At 48.3% G+C, this 16,921-nt stretch overlaps 5 protein-coding genes and 2 pseudogenes across 5 annotated transcripts; 4 read left to right on the top strand and 3 right to left on the bottom strand.

Moving 5' to 3' along the window:
• The first annotated feature begins 216 nt into the window (after positions 1–216).
• On the top strand, positions 217–1,935 carry CNB05210 (annotated as a pseudogene).
• An 889-nt stretch (positions 1,936–2,824) lies between these two features.
• On the top strand, positions 2,825–5,727 carry CNB05200 (hexose transport-related protein, putative). Its single transcript, XM_569268.2, has 9 exons — positions 2,825–3,370; positions 3,435–3,493; positions 3,584–3,900; positions 3,957–4,054; positions 4,105–4,184; positions 4,244–4,551; positions 4,606–5,035; positions 5,097–5,205; positions 5,272–5,727. Exons 1-9 carry the CDS (start codon positions 3,326–3,328, stop codon positions 5,431–5,433), a joined length of 1,608 nt encoding a protein of 535 aa, XP_569268.1. The 5' UTR covers positions 2,825–3,325; the 3' UTR covers positions 5,434–5,727.
• A 189-nt stretch (positions 5,728–5,916) lies between these two features.
• Positions 5,917–6,477, top strand: CNB05190 (hypothetical protein). The gene is made up of 2 exons (XM_569267.2): positions 5,917–6,215; positions 6,291–6,477. The coding sequence occupies exons 1-2, from the start codon at positions 6,020–6,022 to the stop codon at positions 6,416–6,418; spliced, it is 324 nt and encodes a 107-aa protein (XP_569267.1). The 5' UTR covers positions 5,917–6,019; the 3' UTR covers positions 6,419–6,477.
• A 119-nt stretch (positions 6,478–6,596) lies between these two features.
• Positions 6,597–10,323, bottom strand: CNB05180 (hypothetical protein). Its single transcript, XM_024656124.1, has 8 exons — positions 9,937–10,323; positions 9,827–9,858; positions 8,975–9,688; positions 8,914–8,919; positions 8,840–8,861; positions 8,662–8,784; positions 8,540–8,615; positions 6,597–8,482 (listed from the first exon to the last, which is right to left on the bottom strand). The coding sequence occupies exons 3-8, from the start codon at positions 9,616–9,618 to the stop codon at positions 6,936–6,938; spliced, it is 2,418 nt and encodes an 805-aa protein (XP_024512303.1). The 5' UTR covers positions 9,619–9,688; positions 9,827–9,858; positions 9,937–10,323; the 3' UTR covers positions 6,597–6,935.
• On the top strand, positions 8,528–10,217 carry CNB05170 (annotated as a pseudogene).
• A 28-nt stretch (positions 10,324–10,351) lies between the features above and the next one.
• CNB05160 (expressed protein) lies at positions 10,352–12,904 on the bottom strand. The gene is made up of 3 exons (XM_569265.2): positions 11,942–12,904; positions 11,286–11,885; positions 10,352–11,231 (listed from the first exon to the last, which is right to left on the bottom strand). Exons 1-3 carry the CDS (start codon positions 12,812–12,814, stop codon positions 11,172–11,174), a joined length of 1,533 nt encoding a protein of 510 aa, XP_569265.1. The 5' UTR covers positions 12,815–12,904; the 3' UTR covers positions 10,352–11,171.
• A 175-nt stretch (positions 12,905–13,079) lies between these two features.
• On the bottom strand, positions 13,080–16,871 carry CNB05150 (alpha glucosidase, putative). The gene is made up of 7 exons (XM_569264.2): positions 15,470–16,871; positions 15,212–15,418; positions 15,009–15,152; positions 14,845–14,951; positions 14,700–14,791; positions 14,252–14,637; positions 13,080–14,197 (listed from the first exon to the last, which is right to left on the bottom strand). The coding sequence occupies exons 1-7, from the start codon at positions 16,817–16,819 to the stop codon at positions 13,613–13,615; spliced, it is 2,871 nt and encodes a 956-aa protein (XP_569264.1). The 5' UTR covers positions 16,820–16,871; the 3' UTR covers positions 13,080–13,612.
• Between the last annotated feature and the right edge of the window lie 50 nt (positions 16,872–16,921).

Here is a 16,921-nt window from a genome sequence, read left to right as displayed (position 1 = left end):
AATCGCGTATCGCCGACAATAGCCGATCAAGTGGCACTTTGCCTTTGCGCCTCCAGCCGCGAATGTTCTGGTTTGTTTTGGTCGCTTAATTATAGCCCAACGAATCAGATTTTTGATTAATTAATTTATTGCCGAGCCACGTGTAGATAGGCGGACGGACGGAGATGAGCGATGAGCGAGGAGTATTTATGTAATGTAGTGATCACAGACGAGATAATAACCTCGCGCGGTACTTAATGCCGCCTTGGATCGAAGAGAGACTAGCTAAGACGGCTCGCAAAGCGCTAAAGCATGGACTGCATAGTGACCAAGCGAAAGTGAGAGCTGGGCTGCAGACGGCTAGAGAGTTGGGAGATCCTGATTTGGGCCGGAAGTATGAGATGTCAGTAAGTGACAAGGCCACGGCCAACGTCAAACTTCATGCCGCAAAGGCTCACCATTGGGACCCTGCTTGCCATGTGAGTCTATCTTTCATAATCATTAATAATTCTTCCTTCGCAAAAGTCTTCATCATTCTAGGAGACGGAATGTTGAGTGATAACTGACGAAATTCTATGAAGAAGGAATTGGCACTCGAAGTTTGTCTGGGTCTACCCCGCATCTTCCCTCAATACCAGCCACTACCCAGCTCTACTTCGACGCTTACCCTTCGTCCTTCCCCAGTGATAAGACCAAGATCACTTTCATTTTGACAAATCTTCGCGGTCCCGTCCTCTCATCCTTCCAACCTTATATCATCCAGCAGCCTCAACCCCTGATCCTTACGGATTACGCCTCGTTCCTTACTCATCAGGCGAACATGGGGTGCTGCTGACGAGAAGGGCACCGCCCGACGAAGCCTTCGCCGACTCCGACAAACTTCGAGTGCCAATTCCTTCTTCATAGAATTTCAGCGTCTTACAGCCATCCTTGGTTGGTCTGGCGATAATGAAATTTTGGTCGACAAGGCCATTGAAAAACTGTCCGACAATCTCCAAGACGAACTCGCGCGTGCCCAGTTCGAACCAACAAATCTCAACGAACTCATTGACTGGGCTACTGCGCTCGACAATCGTCTTCGTGCTAGATCTGCGGACAGGTCTAATTTCAAAACCGAACCTTCCATGGTCCATCAACCAAAGTCATCTTCCTCCACTCCACCCGCTGTCAGCTCTTCTCCTTCTCGCCCCCGTGAACCCTTGACAGAGGAGGAAAAAGCTCGTCGTCTTACTCAAGGACTCTGCAAGTATTGCGCCAATTCTGGTCATACGCTCGCCACCTGCGGACTTTTTCAGGCTCGCAATGAACGTCAAGCAAAAGCTCAAGGCCGGTCGGCTTAGGAGAGCACCCCGCCGATCCACTATACTGTCAGGGGGCTATCTCTTGACAACAAGTATTCTTCGTCTACTTAAAGCTATCATCTTCCGGCATTGATCTGGCTGCCTATTTAAAGAGGCCCTCGGATCATTTGTTGTCCCTAACCTGTTGAAGGCTATCGCCAGAAGAGATAGCCCCCTGACACTTATGTTCTTACTCTATCCCTCCCCAGCACCAAACTTTCATGCCTGAGCATGAAGTTGGTTTGATAAGACAAAGGATGGATCTGATTCGTTGAACGGTAATATTATGAAGAATTCGAGAAGGCGGTACTAGAAAGTCTCATCGATATTGATCAAAAGAAGGCGATATCGCCTGATAAGACAAAGGGATGGAGGACGAACTAATGAGGGAGTAAAAGAAGCATATAAGCCATATACTGTTTGCTGGAAAACCACGATGAGTGAAAAGCATTTGAGAGTGCAGTGATAGATCAAGAATCACACCATATTTCCTGGTTTGGCCTGTATGAAGGTAAACTTCTGCTGGCTGAGTGACGATTATCGATTATGGATGAATCATTGTTTCTTGTCGTATGACGTAGACCTTTTCTGTAATGCAATAACAATACTTCCCAGCCAATTTGCATTACATGAGCAGGACAAATTTCATTGCCGATGTGGACCGGAATAAGGGAGTTGTTCTTTGGAAAAAGGCTTCCGAATCATCGCCTGCTGTCGGTCGGGAATGAAAAGTTGAAGGATCATCATAGATTGAGGAAACTGACGGAAGTTGAAACGGGCAAGTTATAATAGTGGAGAAGTGGCATACCTATCTCTTGAATAATGGGATAGTAGCTCGGCCCATATTCAGCCGTGCTTAGGACTTGACGGAAGAGACGTCCAAAATCAAGAGTGGCAAAGGAAAAGAGGACACAGCTCAAGGAAGGTCCGATGGTCGGATTAGGGTGGCAGCAATAAGGCTTGGACAGGTCCACAATCAACAAGGAACATCTGTTGTTGTTAGCTGGTCTGAGGTTCAATGAATGTGTCCTGACTTCCACCAACAAAGCCGAGCGATGAGGGAACAAGCTTAAGCAACGAACAACATGTACGTAGAGAAACGATGAAAAATTAAGGATCGCCCTCACAAACGAGCTTCATTGGATCAATTTGCAGATCTTCCTTTAGCTTCCAAATTGGCTAACTGTCCCAAACAAACCTCTCCAATCCTCCTTGAATTCAGCATCATCCACCGATAGAAACGAACGCACCGACAGTCGGGTCAGATCAACATCCGAACGAATGATTTGTAGTGCCGACAGCAATTTGCTTCCGTACCGAAGACCTGCATTCGGTTCATTCGGCTTCTCCAGCTTTGGACCCTGAGGCCAAGGGAACGGAAGCTTTTCCTGAATGTTATGCTGCGGCGGTGTCCCTCAGACCTTTTTTCGCGGGGCTGGGCGACGCTGGACGGGGCAAGTATGGGGCAAACAATTCCGAAGCACATTCTCCATCATCTCCTCTCCTGCGATCTTGCTCGAATCAGAGTATCGAAACAGTCGCTCCGTTTCGCATAAACGCAAAGCCCTGCCCACTTTTCCCCGCAAGGCATTCCCGATTTGGGAGTAGCTCGTTAGACTTTTTACGGGGCAGCCCGGGGTTTCCCCTCAACGAATCATTTGCGCCACAGCGGGGTCGAGTCCCCTATTCAGCTGTTTCCTGTGTTGCTCTTCATTCCTTACATCCTGTATCAATACATTTCAAGACATCTGTCGACGTTCGGTAAATATTTACGGTCCATCCCGAACTCCAAAAACTTGAGATCCGACCACACTGATCGGCTTTCTTGTTTAAACTCTAAAACTGCTTCATCTTTTTCGACATCATATAAAGCCTTATTGGTAGAATCGCTTTTTCTCGCCTCTGTGTCATTATCTATCTACTTCTCCAGATAAGCAAACACTCACCAACTTTCTGCACCGGCTGAACCCCCAATTTTCGACAACTACTTGCATTACGCCCTCAAGATGGCCTGGAAGATCACAGAAGACCGTCCGACGCCGCCACAAGTGGTATGTGCTTTTATTTGTTCGACGACATGTTCATGCGATTGAGTGGCTCATACGACTCCCATAGTATAACTGGAGACTGTACATTGCTGCTCTCTTAATCGCATGGGGTGCTATCACTTTTGGGTAAGTTCCGGTCCGGTTTATGGCTATTCTTTCGGTCAAGCTATAAATTTTGTGAGATGAACCTTTCCGCTGACGCAGTTTACTTAATAGTTACGATGGTGCATTCATGGGTACGACCATTGCTCGTTCATCATTCAAAGCATACTTCGGCCTTGATACACTCTCCTCCGGCGAATATGCCAATGTCTCTTCCAATGTCACTTCTTGTTTCCAAGCCGCTGCCTTTTTTGGTGCCGCCTTCTCCTGGGCTCTCATGGAGTCATACGGTCGAAAGATGACCTTGCAAATCTCAACAGTGGTTTTTATCGTTGGTGCCATCTTGCAAACATGTCCTCCCAAGAACTTGAGTTACATCTACGGTGGAAGATCCCTTTGTGGTTTGGCTGTTGGTGGTATCACCGGTACTGGTGAGTTATTAGGTACAGGAGGCGACTAGATTCCGGGCTGACGACCATCAACTTAGTTCCTGCCTACATTAGTGAACTTTCTGTTCCGAGTATTCGAGGACGATTGACTGGTCTCTTCGAGATTGCTTATCAGCTTGGTTCCCTCGTCGGCTTCGTACGTCCCATTCGTCATTTCGTCATGGTAGCCGCTGACAACCCTCGCAGTGGGTCAATTATGGTGTCTCTGAGCACATAAACCTCGACAGCGACGTTACTTGGCGTCTTCCTATGGGTATCCAGTTGATGTAAGTTTACGGACGGCAACTTTCGAGGTACTGCAAACGATGCTAATTCCACATTACAGTCCTGCTGGTATCCTTATGGCTGGTTCATTCTTCCTCAAAGAGTCTCCTCTCTTCTACTTGAAGAAGGATCAAGACGAGAAGGCACTTTCAGTTCTTACCTACCTTCGAAATCTCCCCGAAGACCACCCCTACATCCAGGAGGAGATTTCCCTCTACCGTGAACGTATCCTCCACGAGCGGGCGGTCGTCTCTGGCAAGCCCGGTCTGTGGGGCTATCTTCGCGGTGCAGGCAAGGCAGTCATCCTAAAGGGTATTCGAAACCGTATGGCACTTGCTTTCATTATGTTTGCGCTCCAGAATTTCTCAGGTATGGCAAGAAAGATTTATCAAGAAGCCAGTGGCTGACATTTATGCAATATAGGTGCCAACGCCATCAACTACTATTCCCCCACTTTGTTCGGGTCCCTCGGTATCACTGACGTCAACCTTTACACCGGTATCTATGGATTGGTCAAAGCTGTCGGCTCCATCATCTTCTACGTCTACTTCATCGACATGTGGGGTAGAAGGCAGCCTTGGATGGTCTCTTCGGTCGCTTGTGCTCTCTGCTTGATCTACGTTGGCGCCTACGTTAAAATTGGTCACCCTGCCGACCAAGAGGTCATTTCCCACTCCACCAAACAGGGTGGTACCGCTGCCACTACCTTGATCATGTTCTACTCTGTCTTCTGGTCCTTCGGTGCTAACGGTCTTCCTTGGATCGTCACTTCTGAGATCTACCCTCTTGGTATTCGTGGTCTTTGTGGTGCTTATGCTGCCATGTGCCAATGGCTTTGGCAGTTCGTTATCACGTGAGTACATTTTTCTTTTTGGCTTGAATCATGCAAGGTGCTGATAAAATGCCTCTTACAGTAAGACTACACCTGACATCTTCCTCGCTATGGGCTGGGGTACTTGGATCTTCTTCGCTGGCTGTCTTATGCTCAGTGCCGTCTGGGCCTACTTCTTCCTCCCCGAAACCGTAAGTCCCTCTTCTCGTTCCTATGACTTTTACCAGTTGCTAATGATCTATCTTCTGGCCCAACAGAAAGGTCTTCGTCTCGACGAAATGGATGCCCTCTTCGGTTTCACAGGTGAAGAAAAATCAGGGATCCTTCACCCTGACTCTGTTCACGACCCTCAGGCGAGAAAATTGCAACGTCCGTCTCACGAGGAGGAGATCTCCACAAAAAAGCTTGAAGAAGTGTAAATTAGCATTTATCGTTACTTGAATCATATATGCCAGCAATCGGGCTTAGATCTAGAGTGTAATACAATATCTATGTAGTCAAAAGGTGACATTGGATGCTTCGCAAGATCGAGTTGTGGAATAAAAGATTTTATCTACCAACACTTGTTTCAATCTAATGCATCGCCTGAATATTATTTCAATCTGTTCCATGTCTTGGGGGTGTGTGGCAACTAAGGATAATGCAAAACTGGCTGTCTTATCGAGCAGTTTTATATAAGTCTTAGTGGTCTGAGCCGAATACATATTACGTCGGTACCACGTACCGTGCGGTTCGAAGAGGAGCAAAGCATGCAACAACTTACTTTGGAAGCTTAATTAAAATCCTGTTAATAAATCAATAAGCTTTCTTTTTAGGGAAAGAAAAGGGTTGACGTCAAGACTTGAGAGCTGAAAACAAAGCGGACATGAGCGCCTTACAACTTTTCGCGCACACCCCGCCGCTTTATAAATTATCAAATCGGTACAGCAACGACCGAAGCAGCCAAAACTTCACTCAAATCTTCAACTATTTCTCAAACAGCCCAATTCCAAAAGCATATCCACAATGGCCAAGTCAATTCGATCCAAAGCTAAGATGGCTTCTCGTGCCCGAAAGAGGAACATGTCCCACTATGCCGCCACTGAAGCAGCTCGAACTCAACGTCTGTCCGACAAGCTCTTGGGCAAGGACAAGAAGGAGGATGGAGACAATGAGGAAGTTAAGGAGGAGCGCATTGAAGGCGAAGATGCTGAGATGAAGGGTAAGTTATCAATATCTCTGTCTCGTTACGAATTTGAGGATATATGCTGATCAGTTTATTTTCCAATGTCTTTAGAGGAACCCAAGAAGATCTCTACATCCGGATACAGGGGTTCAAGAAAGGAGCAATGGAGGACCGCTAGAGGTATGAGCGTCAGGCCAAAGGGCAGTACCAAGGCCAAGAGGAACACCAGGAGACGTTAGATTGGGGCTTTAGATGAGGTGTGGCATATATGAGATGTTGTACGATAATCTTACCTGGATGATACCTCTTGTTATTCTTTCACCGCTCAGGTTTTCATCCGAATCTGGACTATATTATACAATCGCCCAAGGGCTCTGCCGGTCCACGCTCGGCGTTTCACAAGCTGACAGACTTACAGGGAACGTTGTTCATATCTATAAGCAAACATAGGGCATAGCACATAGGCAACGAGAAAAGCTCTTTCCTCACAAGGACCAAACATACGCAAAGCAATAAGATACGAGGGATCTAACACAATGTACAACTCTGAGGGTCTCGTGACGGGCGGCCATCTTTCCTGTCTGACAAACGTTGACTAAATTGGCTATCGACATTATTTCTGGCTGTTAATTCGAAATCGTAATAAAAGGAATGTGAAATGTAAAGTCGAAGAGGATATAAACATATGGATACAGTAGCGGGAAGATTCTCGCAACCAGTACGCAAACCATCAACCCATTGAAAACCTCCACCAGCTCAAGAAGACGAATGCCCATTCTGCTTCCTTTCACCACCGTCAACATTACCTACATCAACTGCCGAACTGCCTCCTTCACTACCCCGACCCGAACATCCTATCATCCGCAACGAACCTCCATTCATCCCCGTCCAAGACCCATTCCCACCCACGTTATCACTCGCATTAAGCACCCCTGGCCTTTGCCTTGGAGACTGCGCAGAATGCGGATATGGGCTTGCACTGATTGACTGCCGTCGATCTTGTTTCGTCTGGATGATAGCTGAAAGACGGACATTATTCCCGTTAGCCATGTCAGGCGACTTTGCGAGACCAGTGTTAGAGGTCATGTTTGCAGTCGGGTTGAGGTGAGCGCTTACAGGTGGGTTAAGCGACGAGATGTGTCTCTTCAAAGGTGGATAGGCAGGCAATGAAAAGCCCAATTGGTATATCCCTGGCGAGACCGTTGTTGGCGAATCATCGCTCAGTGCAGCGCTCATTGACTGACCCATCAATTCCGAGGGTGACGCAGTCTGCTGTTGGTGCAAGGAATTCAGATTAGTAGGTAAAGAGTGGGGCGAGGTTGCGTGGCTTGCAGAAATTGGCACTGGGTTGAATGGGAGCGGGTTGGAAGCGCCTGCCGTGGTGAGGTCTATGAACCCGCGTCGAGCCCAGGTAGATGGATCAGAAGGATCAAGAATCGGTGCTGCCAGAATAGCAGGCTGGCCCATATTTCCCGCTTGACGTCTGTAACCTCTTGTACCATTGAGACTCTGAGAAAATCCAGCAGGTCCAGGGACTTCCCCCAACTCTTCACCGAATGGGGAGAACAACATAGCACTTGGAGGTTCACCCTGTACGCTCCGAGTACGGATGTGCTGCTGCGTCACCTGTATAGGAATGGGAAACGAGCCTGTATTGGCTGGTGCGCTCTGTGGAACAATATTTGTTGGTGATTTCTGGGTGAGTAGAGAGAAAGATGCTGGTTGACATAAAAGTGGGAGAGATGGTTGAACCTGCTGTTGAGTGTGATGGTTAGGAAGGTGCGATGAGCAGGGAATATTGATCGCAAGTCCTTTCGGGCTTCCTCCATGCCGGACTTGACTCGACGCCATACACCCATCCAACCTATTTCTATCAGGTGGTATCCCATAATCAAAATGAATTGACATCGTAGGCGAAAATCCCTCTTCCACTTGTCCTACCGCACCTTGTAAATTCCCTGCCGCTGTACCATTATGTTTCCATCCTTCGTACTCCATAGGCGCATGGCCGGCCATACCAAAGTAATCCCTTGTTGGAAATACAAACGGCGCTTCCTCGTCAACGTCCGGTAGGAGGTGATGTCGATAAGGGTCTGGAGGTGATTGCCAATCAAGCGAGCGTTCGGAAGATGTGGGTGAGGCTTGATCTTCGCAGTTGGAGGCGCCGGCGTAAGATGGCTTGATGCCGATGCCAAGGCCCATCGACATGCGACGTTTTTGGGCTTGAGAGGGGCGAGGAGGAACGCGACGTTTGAAAGAGGTAATCTCTTGTTTGGTCGAATCTCGCCGAAGGAAGGGATGAGCTGCGTTTGAACATAAGTTCAAGTGATGATTCAGTGCAGCGATAAAAGGTTACTTACACCAACTGCTGGCATCGGGGTCGCAGATGCCTTTTTCGACATTCCTCAAGCTAAGCTTTCTGTTGAATCCGTAAATCTGTCATTCCATCAGCCTTACCCTCTGAAACAGGTGTGAAACTTACATTGAGTTGTCGTGAGAAGCTTGCGAACCTGCTTTGTCGATATACCACAGGTAAGATCTTGTCTGCCAGCTCTTCAGGATTTTCGATGATTATTAATTCACCTGTTTCGTCCCATCGGATGATCTGCAGCTAGCATCAATATTTATTCCGTGAAACTGAATGCAAAAGCGGAACTGACATGACTATATTCGGGTTGAGACCTTGATAGTCGAGTCAGCTAACATCACTTATGCCTTACCAAGTACTACTCACAGTAACCTGCAAAATCCGTCAGTCACCCATATGACAGCCTATGACTATATTAATCACTCACGAATAGAGCTTTATCAAGAAAGTCGGTTGTTTCCCCTCTGTCTTCCTGGCCTTCTTCTTTTTCGACGATTGCTGAGGAACCGGAGACATAATAGGATTGTAAAACGGGTCCATCTCAGGCGTCATATCACCTTTTCCTATACTAATATGCAACCCTCCATCTCTGACACCATCACTCCCTGCAGGCATGTTTGAAGAAGACGCTATTAATCCATGATGATGCGGGAACAGCACTTTGCGCATAGATGACGATGATGTGGAAGCCGAGTACGCTGCTGGAACAGAAATGGGCCGTCTTGGTGGATATGATTGTGAATGTGATTGCTCATGTTGGTTGACGTTTGAATGGTGATGCTCGTAAGGTGGTGGGAAGACATCCTCATCCCTAGGAGGTGGATCGGGTGAGACATAAGTTCTAGATTGGGAGACAGGTGATTTGGGATCCCAGTCGTCTAATATAACTGGGCTGTTATCTGGTTGGTAAGAGCTGCCATTGCTGTTGTTGTGTTGATGATGAAGCGAGGTTTGATGTGGGAGGTTGGGTCTGCCAAAAGGAGATGCCGATGGTGGAGGGTAGGACGACGGTTGAAAAAGAGCCAAGTTGGGCTCACGAGGAGGCGGAGGAAGGTAGGAGAAAGAATTCATGAAGTTTTGTGAGATGGGCTGAGCCAATAATTACGCAATAAGCCGATGGGCGCTACAGCGATGTTTGGTACTATTGGAATACCACAATCAGTACTCGAGCAGATCGAAGCGTAAGGATGAATTTATAAAAAGATATGGGGGGCTCAAGACGAAAGAAAAGAAGAAGGATAAAGAAGCAGAAAGTGATTGCAGCAGGTATGATACCCACATCTCGGGGCAAATCAACACCGTGTCATATTACTTTGCATGAAAGGAAGGGGTATAATGGAGTGGTGCATAAGCGACAGATTGAAGGAAGGATGTGGGATGGAACTTACCGTTTTTCAGGGGACTCCGGGCGGCGCAGGCCAAGAAGACGGTAGGCTTGAAGTCTCACTGGGTGAATTGGGTGCCGTAGTGATGGACGCCAAGTCAATGTGCTCTCGAGGCTTTCCACCTGGGGAAGTATTTTATATTTGTTTAGAAGAGTTCAATCAGGGCTTTGCCGCTGACACTGTGAGATGACCCAAAAATATCGAAGAAAAACCTCGATAGCTTGAGATCAAAGGAGCAAGAAATGGTGATTGGGACGATTGGGATGTGAAGGGAAGTCCGTTGGCTGGTGCGAGAGGACTTGAGCTGTATGCCGCTGGTGGCTATAAAGCAGTCAGTATAGGAGGTGAGAAAACAAAACTATCCTGCAAGGTGATGGGGATGAAATGGCATCTACGTGTTCCAGTATGGATTATTTGAGGCATCATCCAAAACATCACGCATCAGTCGTTGCAGGCTCGTACAGGCGTCAGCTTACCCAAGCCATTGTGCATGTCCGCACGCCCCTTTGCCGCCTCTCACCGCCACTTTCTCCTTGGCCGCCGTCCCTCCTCGCGTTTCGAACAATGGGCCATTCGCTAAACGCTCTCGATGGGACAACAAAGCGTTATAATAACTGGCGATACCTCGCCTATGACATGAGGAGCTAAGGATGGGTTGTAGGCTGGGGAACGTGTTCCGACTTTAGAGCATAGAGTATTGTTCCTTGTTTTGGGATTTCTGGGAAAAAAGCGACCGCGGGCACGAGGCGCTGATCGGAGTCTGCACAGACTCACCCATTAACCCATGTCCCTTGCCCTTACTGCCGGATCATGTCTCTCTCCCGGCGCTTCGCCCTTCTTGGGTCTTGAGCAGTGGCACGTGATGGTAAGGGGGCGCTTCGCCTGTTGCCTGGTGCAGTACGGGGAGATCGCCGGTGGGCAGTTCAGATTGGAACGTGGTGATCTTTGATGTGCGCTCGGGAAATCCATAGCCTGTTTTCTGTTTTGTCGTGGTTTCTTGTTGTCGTTAGTACCTCGCCGGGCGTAAAGGTACCATCAGCCCATCATCCATCACGAATCACCATCGCCACGGCATTCCTCGGTCGACATAAGCCGGTAAGGACACGATGCTTAGGTAAATTCAGGTCACAACAGAGGGGTGCATAAATCCTAATAATGCCGGAATTGTCCATGTAATAATATATCATGATGCCGAATGTGAGTGTGGTTGTCTATCCTCTAATGCTTTGAATACATCGTCTAGTCGTTTCCGATAGAGCGAATAGCGTCCTCGCCCATCATTGTATCTAAGATGAGGTTCTGTTCGGAGTTATCAATATTCCTTGCTTGTCCAGGAAGCGAAACACCACTCACATCTGGCCTAAAGGCCCAATTATCAAACACATCCACCACCCTCGCCCACTCCTCCACATCAAGGTACCTAATCACCCTCTTCCTATTCACAGGTACTCCCCTTCCTTCCTCTGCCTCTATGGCCGGTAATAAAGACTCAGCACCGACTGCAAGATTATTGATGCTGTCTTCTAAAGTCATTGTATCTCTGACGAAGAGACGACGAATGGCATAATCCCATGTATCCTTCTGCGCAGCAAGGATGGGCGATCGGAGTCTAGGAGTGAGGAGGACACCGAGTAATAATGGCCGGTCGAGAGATCCGCCTGAAGCGTAAGAACCAGGATAGAAATCGCTGTGGACAGTCTTCGTCTTGGCTCCGAGAGGAGGCAGCAAGATATCCTCCGGTAGCGGTTCTGGTTCAGGCATGCCTTTGGCCGGCACAGTAGACTTTTTAACCTTGGGTGGCTTGGGTGCTTTGCCTGATTCAGCCACTTGCTTAGAGTGTTTATCAATGTTGTTGACGTGGTGATAAGGTGGGAGAGGGGTAATGTGAAAGAAGGCACTGGCAAAGATGGATAGTTTACAGTTAATTTTGTCACCCGGTCGCGCCGTCAACCTCTTCATATAAGACGTTAGCCCTGTTCCGTCCAGATCGCCTGATGAGATTCACTTACATCATATAGCGATTTACCACAAAGCAAAGCTATCCTAACCCTCCCATACTCCCATATCCAACTTCTCTTGTGTTCTTCACCCGCCGCACTGCCAATCCACTGACTCACAAGTTGCTCACCCAGCGAACTATTCGGCACTTGAGCCACGAGAGTTATAGGCGGAGGCGGTGCACTCCAAGGTCGTTTCTTTTGTGATTCAGGCGCAGCAGAAGGGTCATACACTGGTAAAGCCGCATTCACAGTGGGGTGTTCAAGAATTGAAGGAATCGCCTGCCAGACATAAACTGTAGAGTGTGACAGCAGCAAGTTGTCTTTATGCGGCGAAGCAATGATGGGAGTTTCTTTGGCAATGTAGTTGGATATCCTCGAATCTGAATGTTGACCTCTGTAATCATCCAATGACGCTTTATGGGGATTTTCGTTGTAATCCAGCCCCCTTTGGATAAGTTCTACAGAACCTTCCGTGGACACGACGAGTTTCGGTATACGAGGCGCTGGTGAACGAGATTTGTATCCGCTCATCGCCGGAAGATCCTCCATCCACGCTGGAAGTTCCGTCCCCTTCCCCTTCTCACCTGGCCGTATACTCTCCAACCGCTTCTCCTCCTCCCACTCCTTTCCTTCCCTCACCGCATCACCGCCTGTCACAAGACTTCTGGTCAATCCACCCATACCCGCATACCCCTCCACGATAATTTCCCCTTCCCTGATACCAAGCGCACGAACGAAATCATCTCCGAGGGAGGGGTTGGCGAGAAGGATTCGGCCGGGGGCTTTGCGAATGAGGACAGGGTTGGGGGAGAGAGAGAGCAGACGGGCGGGGAAGTACTTTGAGAATTTGGGTGTTGGAGGAAGCGGTGGTAAGCGGGGCATTTTTTTTTGTATAGAGTGTGCTTATTATCACAATTATTTGTCGATGGAGTTTTTTATGAGACTCCAGAATGCACCCACAAGAGCAAAACACTGCAGCACGAAGATGTTTCGAATTTTTGGTTGATGACGCGGGTTCGGATTTTGTAATAGCTAATTAAAGTGCTGGGTTAGCTTTTCTTATTACGCATGCAAGTTCTCTGCAGTGTCATGATGCAATCTCGCGGTTCTATTCTCTTCATTCCTTCATTCTTTTCTTAACATTCACTACCAGACTTGTAAAGCTGCGATCTAATAATGCGATGGGGCGCGATCAAGTCTTGTTTTGCCTGATAATGCAAGATCAAGTCCCATATCGAAAAACCGGCTGATCTTAGCTGATCTTACATATGCGCCATTTGATCATGCCACTCGAGAAAGAGGGGCGAGCAAGCGCAATCATGTAACGGGGTTGTCTAATCAAGCGACCGAATGCATGATCATCCGTACCAAGGGCATGGCCAGCAGACACGGGTAATACGTTACCCACAAAGAGAGTGTATGATCTCCGCTTGCGATCTTCCCCTCCACTAGCGACTTGTATATATCATCAGATAGGCTCGTCCGGACTCCGTCAACACACTGCAGGAAGCCATGACATAGCTAGCTAACCCCAAGAACAATGATAGTAAAGTCTTCCATTTGTTCTTTCTGTGAAAGGCTGATTTGATAATAATTTGTAAATATCTTCGACTTCTATACACAATTTCCCTTCCGCTCCTTCGTTATCCTACATCTACTGAGTATCTTCGTAACACTGCTCTACGCAAAAACAATTTCCCAGTCTTCCACAACTCCCACACCGGGGTTCTTCACCCTAAGTTCACTGGCCCTACCCTCCTTCTTGCCCTTCGCATCCTCCCCTTCCTCCCATTCATACTCGAGCTTTATACCATTCGATTTGATGCTAGTTGGTTTGTCGGACAGACCAAGGAAGACAATTGAGTTGATCTTGACGTGCGAGACAGCCTCGGCAAAGGCATTTTCTTGCTTATACACAGCTACGCCTGTCTCCTTACTCTTTATGCCCTCTTCATGTGACTTTGAGCGAAGCACTTTGCCATCAAGCTCAAACACCCTCCAGACAAACTCCCCACTCTCATACGCATAACCAACCCCATCGTCAAGATACACTTGGCCCTTCGCTTTGCCATCTTTACCAACGGCGATGATGAGAGTGAAGGGATCTTGCCACATGAGAGGGGATGATCGACGGGGACGAGGACGGATGGGGATGATGTGACCACCGCGAAGGAGGAGAGGGAAAGTAGAAAGTGGTGTGTGGAGTGTCAAAGTGGTTTGGGGGGAGGAAGGGTAGAGGCGGTGGGTAAAGTAATCGTAATAGGGCTACAAAAATGATTAAAAATATTAGCTATAAACAGTAGTCATGTATGAACCTACCTGATCATCAGAAATGTAAACGTCAGTCGTCACAGCACCTTCCTGAACAACAGGCTTGAACAAAAGCCCCTCCCCACCAATGTAATACTGATCATCAATCTTGAAACCTTTCTCATCTCCGGGGAAGACTGCATATTGCGGCCTCATAATGGGCAAGCCCCAGACACTAGCCTCCTTGAAAGCATTGTACCAAACAGGTAACAGGGCGTATCTCAACCTCAGAGCGTCCTTGAGGTAGCTCCTGATGGGTTCTTCGAAGAGATAGGGTTCACGGCGCTTGGTGTCGAGGTGAGCATGGGCTCGGAAGAAAGGCATGAAAGCGCCCGCTTGATACCAGCGGACAAGGAGTTCGTGTGAGGGGTTACCAAAGAAGCCGCCAACATCGGCTATGCCAAAATGAAGAAGCATTAGTATGGGTAGATACGTACTACGGAATAAAGGCACGTACCGCCGCAGAAGGACATGCCAGCAATGTTGTTGGAGAGGAGCATGGCTGTCTCACCAGCTAGGTGTTCCCAGTCACCAAGATTATCACCGGTCCTGATATCAATGTCAGCGTTCGTCCAATTGTCGTCATACTGATGCATAGTCACCAGATGGCGCCGTAACGTTGAGAACCGGCAAAGAAAGATCGGGAAAGGACGAAAGGTCTCTGAGCGGGTTTTTCCCGTTTGATCAGAGCTTGGGAAGTTTGCTTATGCTAGTGAACGACACCAGAATGAGTACAAACACAGAAGACAAGGTATTCCATACATACAAAGAGCATACCGTTGATGTTGTGCACATCTCGGTGCTCCCATCCCCCAGCATGAATGTTGTCCCTGGGCATACTTATTTCAGGGCCGTCAAAAACGGAAGGTTCGTTCATGTCATTCCAGATGAAAAGCGCATTGGTAGAGTCCTGCTTCAAGGTTCAGTCACCATTCCCTTAGTTACAATACGGAGACGTCAAGAACACACCTTCCAGACCTTGAAGTCAAACATCTTGGTCCACCAATCCCAACTCTTGGGGTTGAAAAAGTCCACCCATGCGCTGCTACCGGTCCAGCACCATCCTTCAAAGTTGTTGCCATCCGATTTCTTGACGAGTATGTCAAGGTCTTTGGAGTCGGAGTAGATCCTGAAAGAGTCGGTCCTCTTGATATGAGGGTCAATAATAGCAACCATCTTGATTTTCCGAGTCAGCTTTGTCCAGTATGAAGTGAAGCGAAAACATACCTTTCGGCCTTTGGAAGCCACGGCATCGAGCATAGCATTAGGATTAGGGAAATGCTTCTTGTCCCAGTCAAAATATCTATGCTCCTCAGCATATTCAATATCAAGCCAAGTGACATCAAGGGGCATATCCGCCTCATCGAACTTTGCGTCCACTTCAAGTACGTCGTCTTGATCATTATAGTTCCATCTGCACTGGTGATACGCCGTTGACCACTGGGGAGGAAGCGGAGTGGGTCCCGTGAGAATGGCGTATTGCTTGAAGAGATCGGTGGGGGACGGACCGGGAAGAAGGAGGAGGTCGAGAATACCCGACTCGGAAATCCAATGGGTCTTGACATCTGTTGAGGTGTGGAGGACGTCAACCCAGGTTTCAGAGCCGACAAGGTTCAGTACACCAACAGAATGGGTCTTGGAATGAGCATGGAGTAAAGGGATAGCACCGTACAAAGACATGGGAGAGTCGGCAAGGTACTCGAAGATGTCAACGTTAAATAGACGGTAAGGATCAGAGTAGTACGCGTTAGGACCGACAGTGTCAGGGAGTGAAAGTGGTGAAGCGTGTTCGGGAAGTCCGTATACGTGTTGGACACCTGGGAAGGAAATGTCGAGAGCAAAACCCTCAGGCCCTTTGGGCTTGGTGTCGACCCATTTCTTCCACTTCTCTTGGAAAGCATCGGAATCGGACTCTTCAAACCAGCTGCGATCGAGAGCATCGCCTCCAAGGACAGCCTGCTCTCCCTCTCCCAAGACTTCTTTAGCAGATTCCACGTCCTTAACACGGAAGTGTTCCATGTGGAAGAGGGATCGGTCGTTGAACACGATCTCGGGTTTGCCATTACGCAATTGGGTGATCTTCAATGGGGAGTGGATGACTTCGAGGGAGATGGACGAAGAAGGGCCATACGTGATGACGCTCTTACCGTTGGCCATTTTGAGCGAGGCAGAAGGGTCGACGTCAGGTTCGGCATTGAGCAATGCCCATTTGGCGGTTTCGTCGTACCTTTTAAAAGGAGTAGAAGACCTTACCTCATCAATCCTGACGCGGGCAATCCCATTGCCTTCCTTGAGCACGTCAACGCGTAACTCAAAGTTTATTTCGGGATAAAGCGACGACTGAATAGGCCACTTCCAAGAGCCGCCATCTTGTATGGGAACAGCTGTTCCCAGAGAATAAGGAGAGTTGAAAGTACCCTCCGGTGCAGCTTCCTGCTTTGACGCGATTGATCTGAGACGTCGACAGAACGAGGTCTGTGAACATTGCTTAAAGTCCTCTGACTTGACAGCGAGAGTGAGGGGTAGAAGCGCCAGAGTGGCTATGACGGTCAGCCACAATAGCGACGAGCGGATCATGATGGTCCTATTTGGGCTGTGATTGCTCCTGACTTTTGAACTCTGGAGATTTTAAGACTCCCAAGGCCCGCCCATCATTCTTTCGGGTGTATGTATGACGTC

Source organism: Cryptococcus neoformans (genome assembly GCF_000091045.1).
Source record: "Cryptococcus neoformans var. neoformans JEC21 chromosome 2 sequence".
Classification (NCBI taxonomy): Eukaryota; Fungi; Basidiomycota; class Tremellomycetes; order Tremellales; family Cryptococcaceae; genus Cryptococcus; species Cryptococcus deneoformans.
Note: the sequence above shows the minus strand (reverse complement) of the source record. Positions and strands in the feature narration are given on the sequence as shown.

Bases quoted from the DNA above. Each gene is read 5' to 3' on its own strand.
- CNB05200 (XM_569268.2), top strand. From the start codon at position 3,326: ATGGCCTGGAAGATCACAGAAGACCGTCCGACGCCGCCACAAGTG. The intron at 3,494-3,583 runs GTAAGTTCCGGT...TTTACTTAATAG, and splicing joins TGGGGTGCTATCACTTTTGG to TTACGATGGTGCATTCATGG. The intron at 5,036-5,096 runs GTGAGTACATTT...TGCCTCTTACAG, and splicing joins CTTTGGCAGTTCGTTATCAC to TAAGACTACACCTGACATCT.
- CNB05190 (XM_569267.2), top strand. From the start codon at position 6,020: ATGGCCAAGTCAATTCGATCCAAAGCTAAGATGGCTTCTCGTGCCCGA. The intron at 6,216-6,290 runs GTAAGTTATCAA...CAATGTCTTTAG, and splicing joins CGAAGATGCTGAGATGAAGG to AGGAACCCAAGAAGATCTCT.
- CNB05180 (XM_024656124.1), bottom strand. From the start codon at position 9,618: ATGAATTCTTTCTCCTACCTTCCTCCGCCTCCTCGTGAGCCCAACTTG. The intron at 8,785-8,839 runs GTCAGTTCCGCT...TGCTAGCTGCAG, and splicing joins CTCAACCCGAATATAGTCAT to ATCATCCGATGGGACGAAAC. The intron at 8,483-8,539 runs GTAAGTAACCTT...GTTCAAACGCAG, and splicing joins CCCCGATGCCAGCAGTTGGT to CTCATCCCTTCCTTCGGCGA.
- CNB05160 (XM_569265.2), bottom strand. From the start codon at position 12,814: ATGCCCCGCTTACCACCGCTTCCTCCAACACCCAAATTCTCAAAGTAC. The intron at 11,886-11,941 runs GTAAGTGAATCT...TCTTATATGAAG, and splicing joins GTGGTAAATCGCTATATGAT to AGGTTGACGGCGCGACCGGG. The intron at 11,232-11,285 runs GTGAGTGGTGTT...AACTCCGAACAG, and splicing joins ATTGGGCCTTTAGGCCAGAT to AACCTCATCTTAGATACAAT.
- CNB05150 (XM_569264.2), bottom strand. From the start codon at position 16,819: ATGATCCGCTCGTCGCTATTGTGGCTGACCGTCATAGCCACTCTGGCG. The intron at 15,419-15,469 runs GTATGTTTTCGC...CGGAAAATCAAG, and splicing joins TGGCTTCCAAAGGCCGAAAG to ATGGTTGCTATTATTGACCC. The intron at 14,952-15,008 runs GTATGTATGGAA...GTCGTTCACTAG, and splicing joins ACATCAACGGTATGCTCTTT to CATAAGCAAACTTCCCAAGC.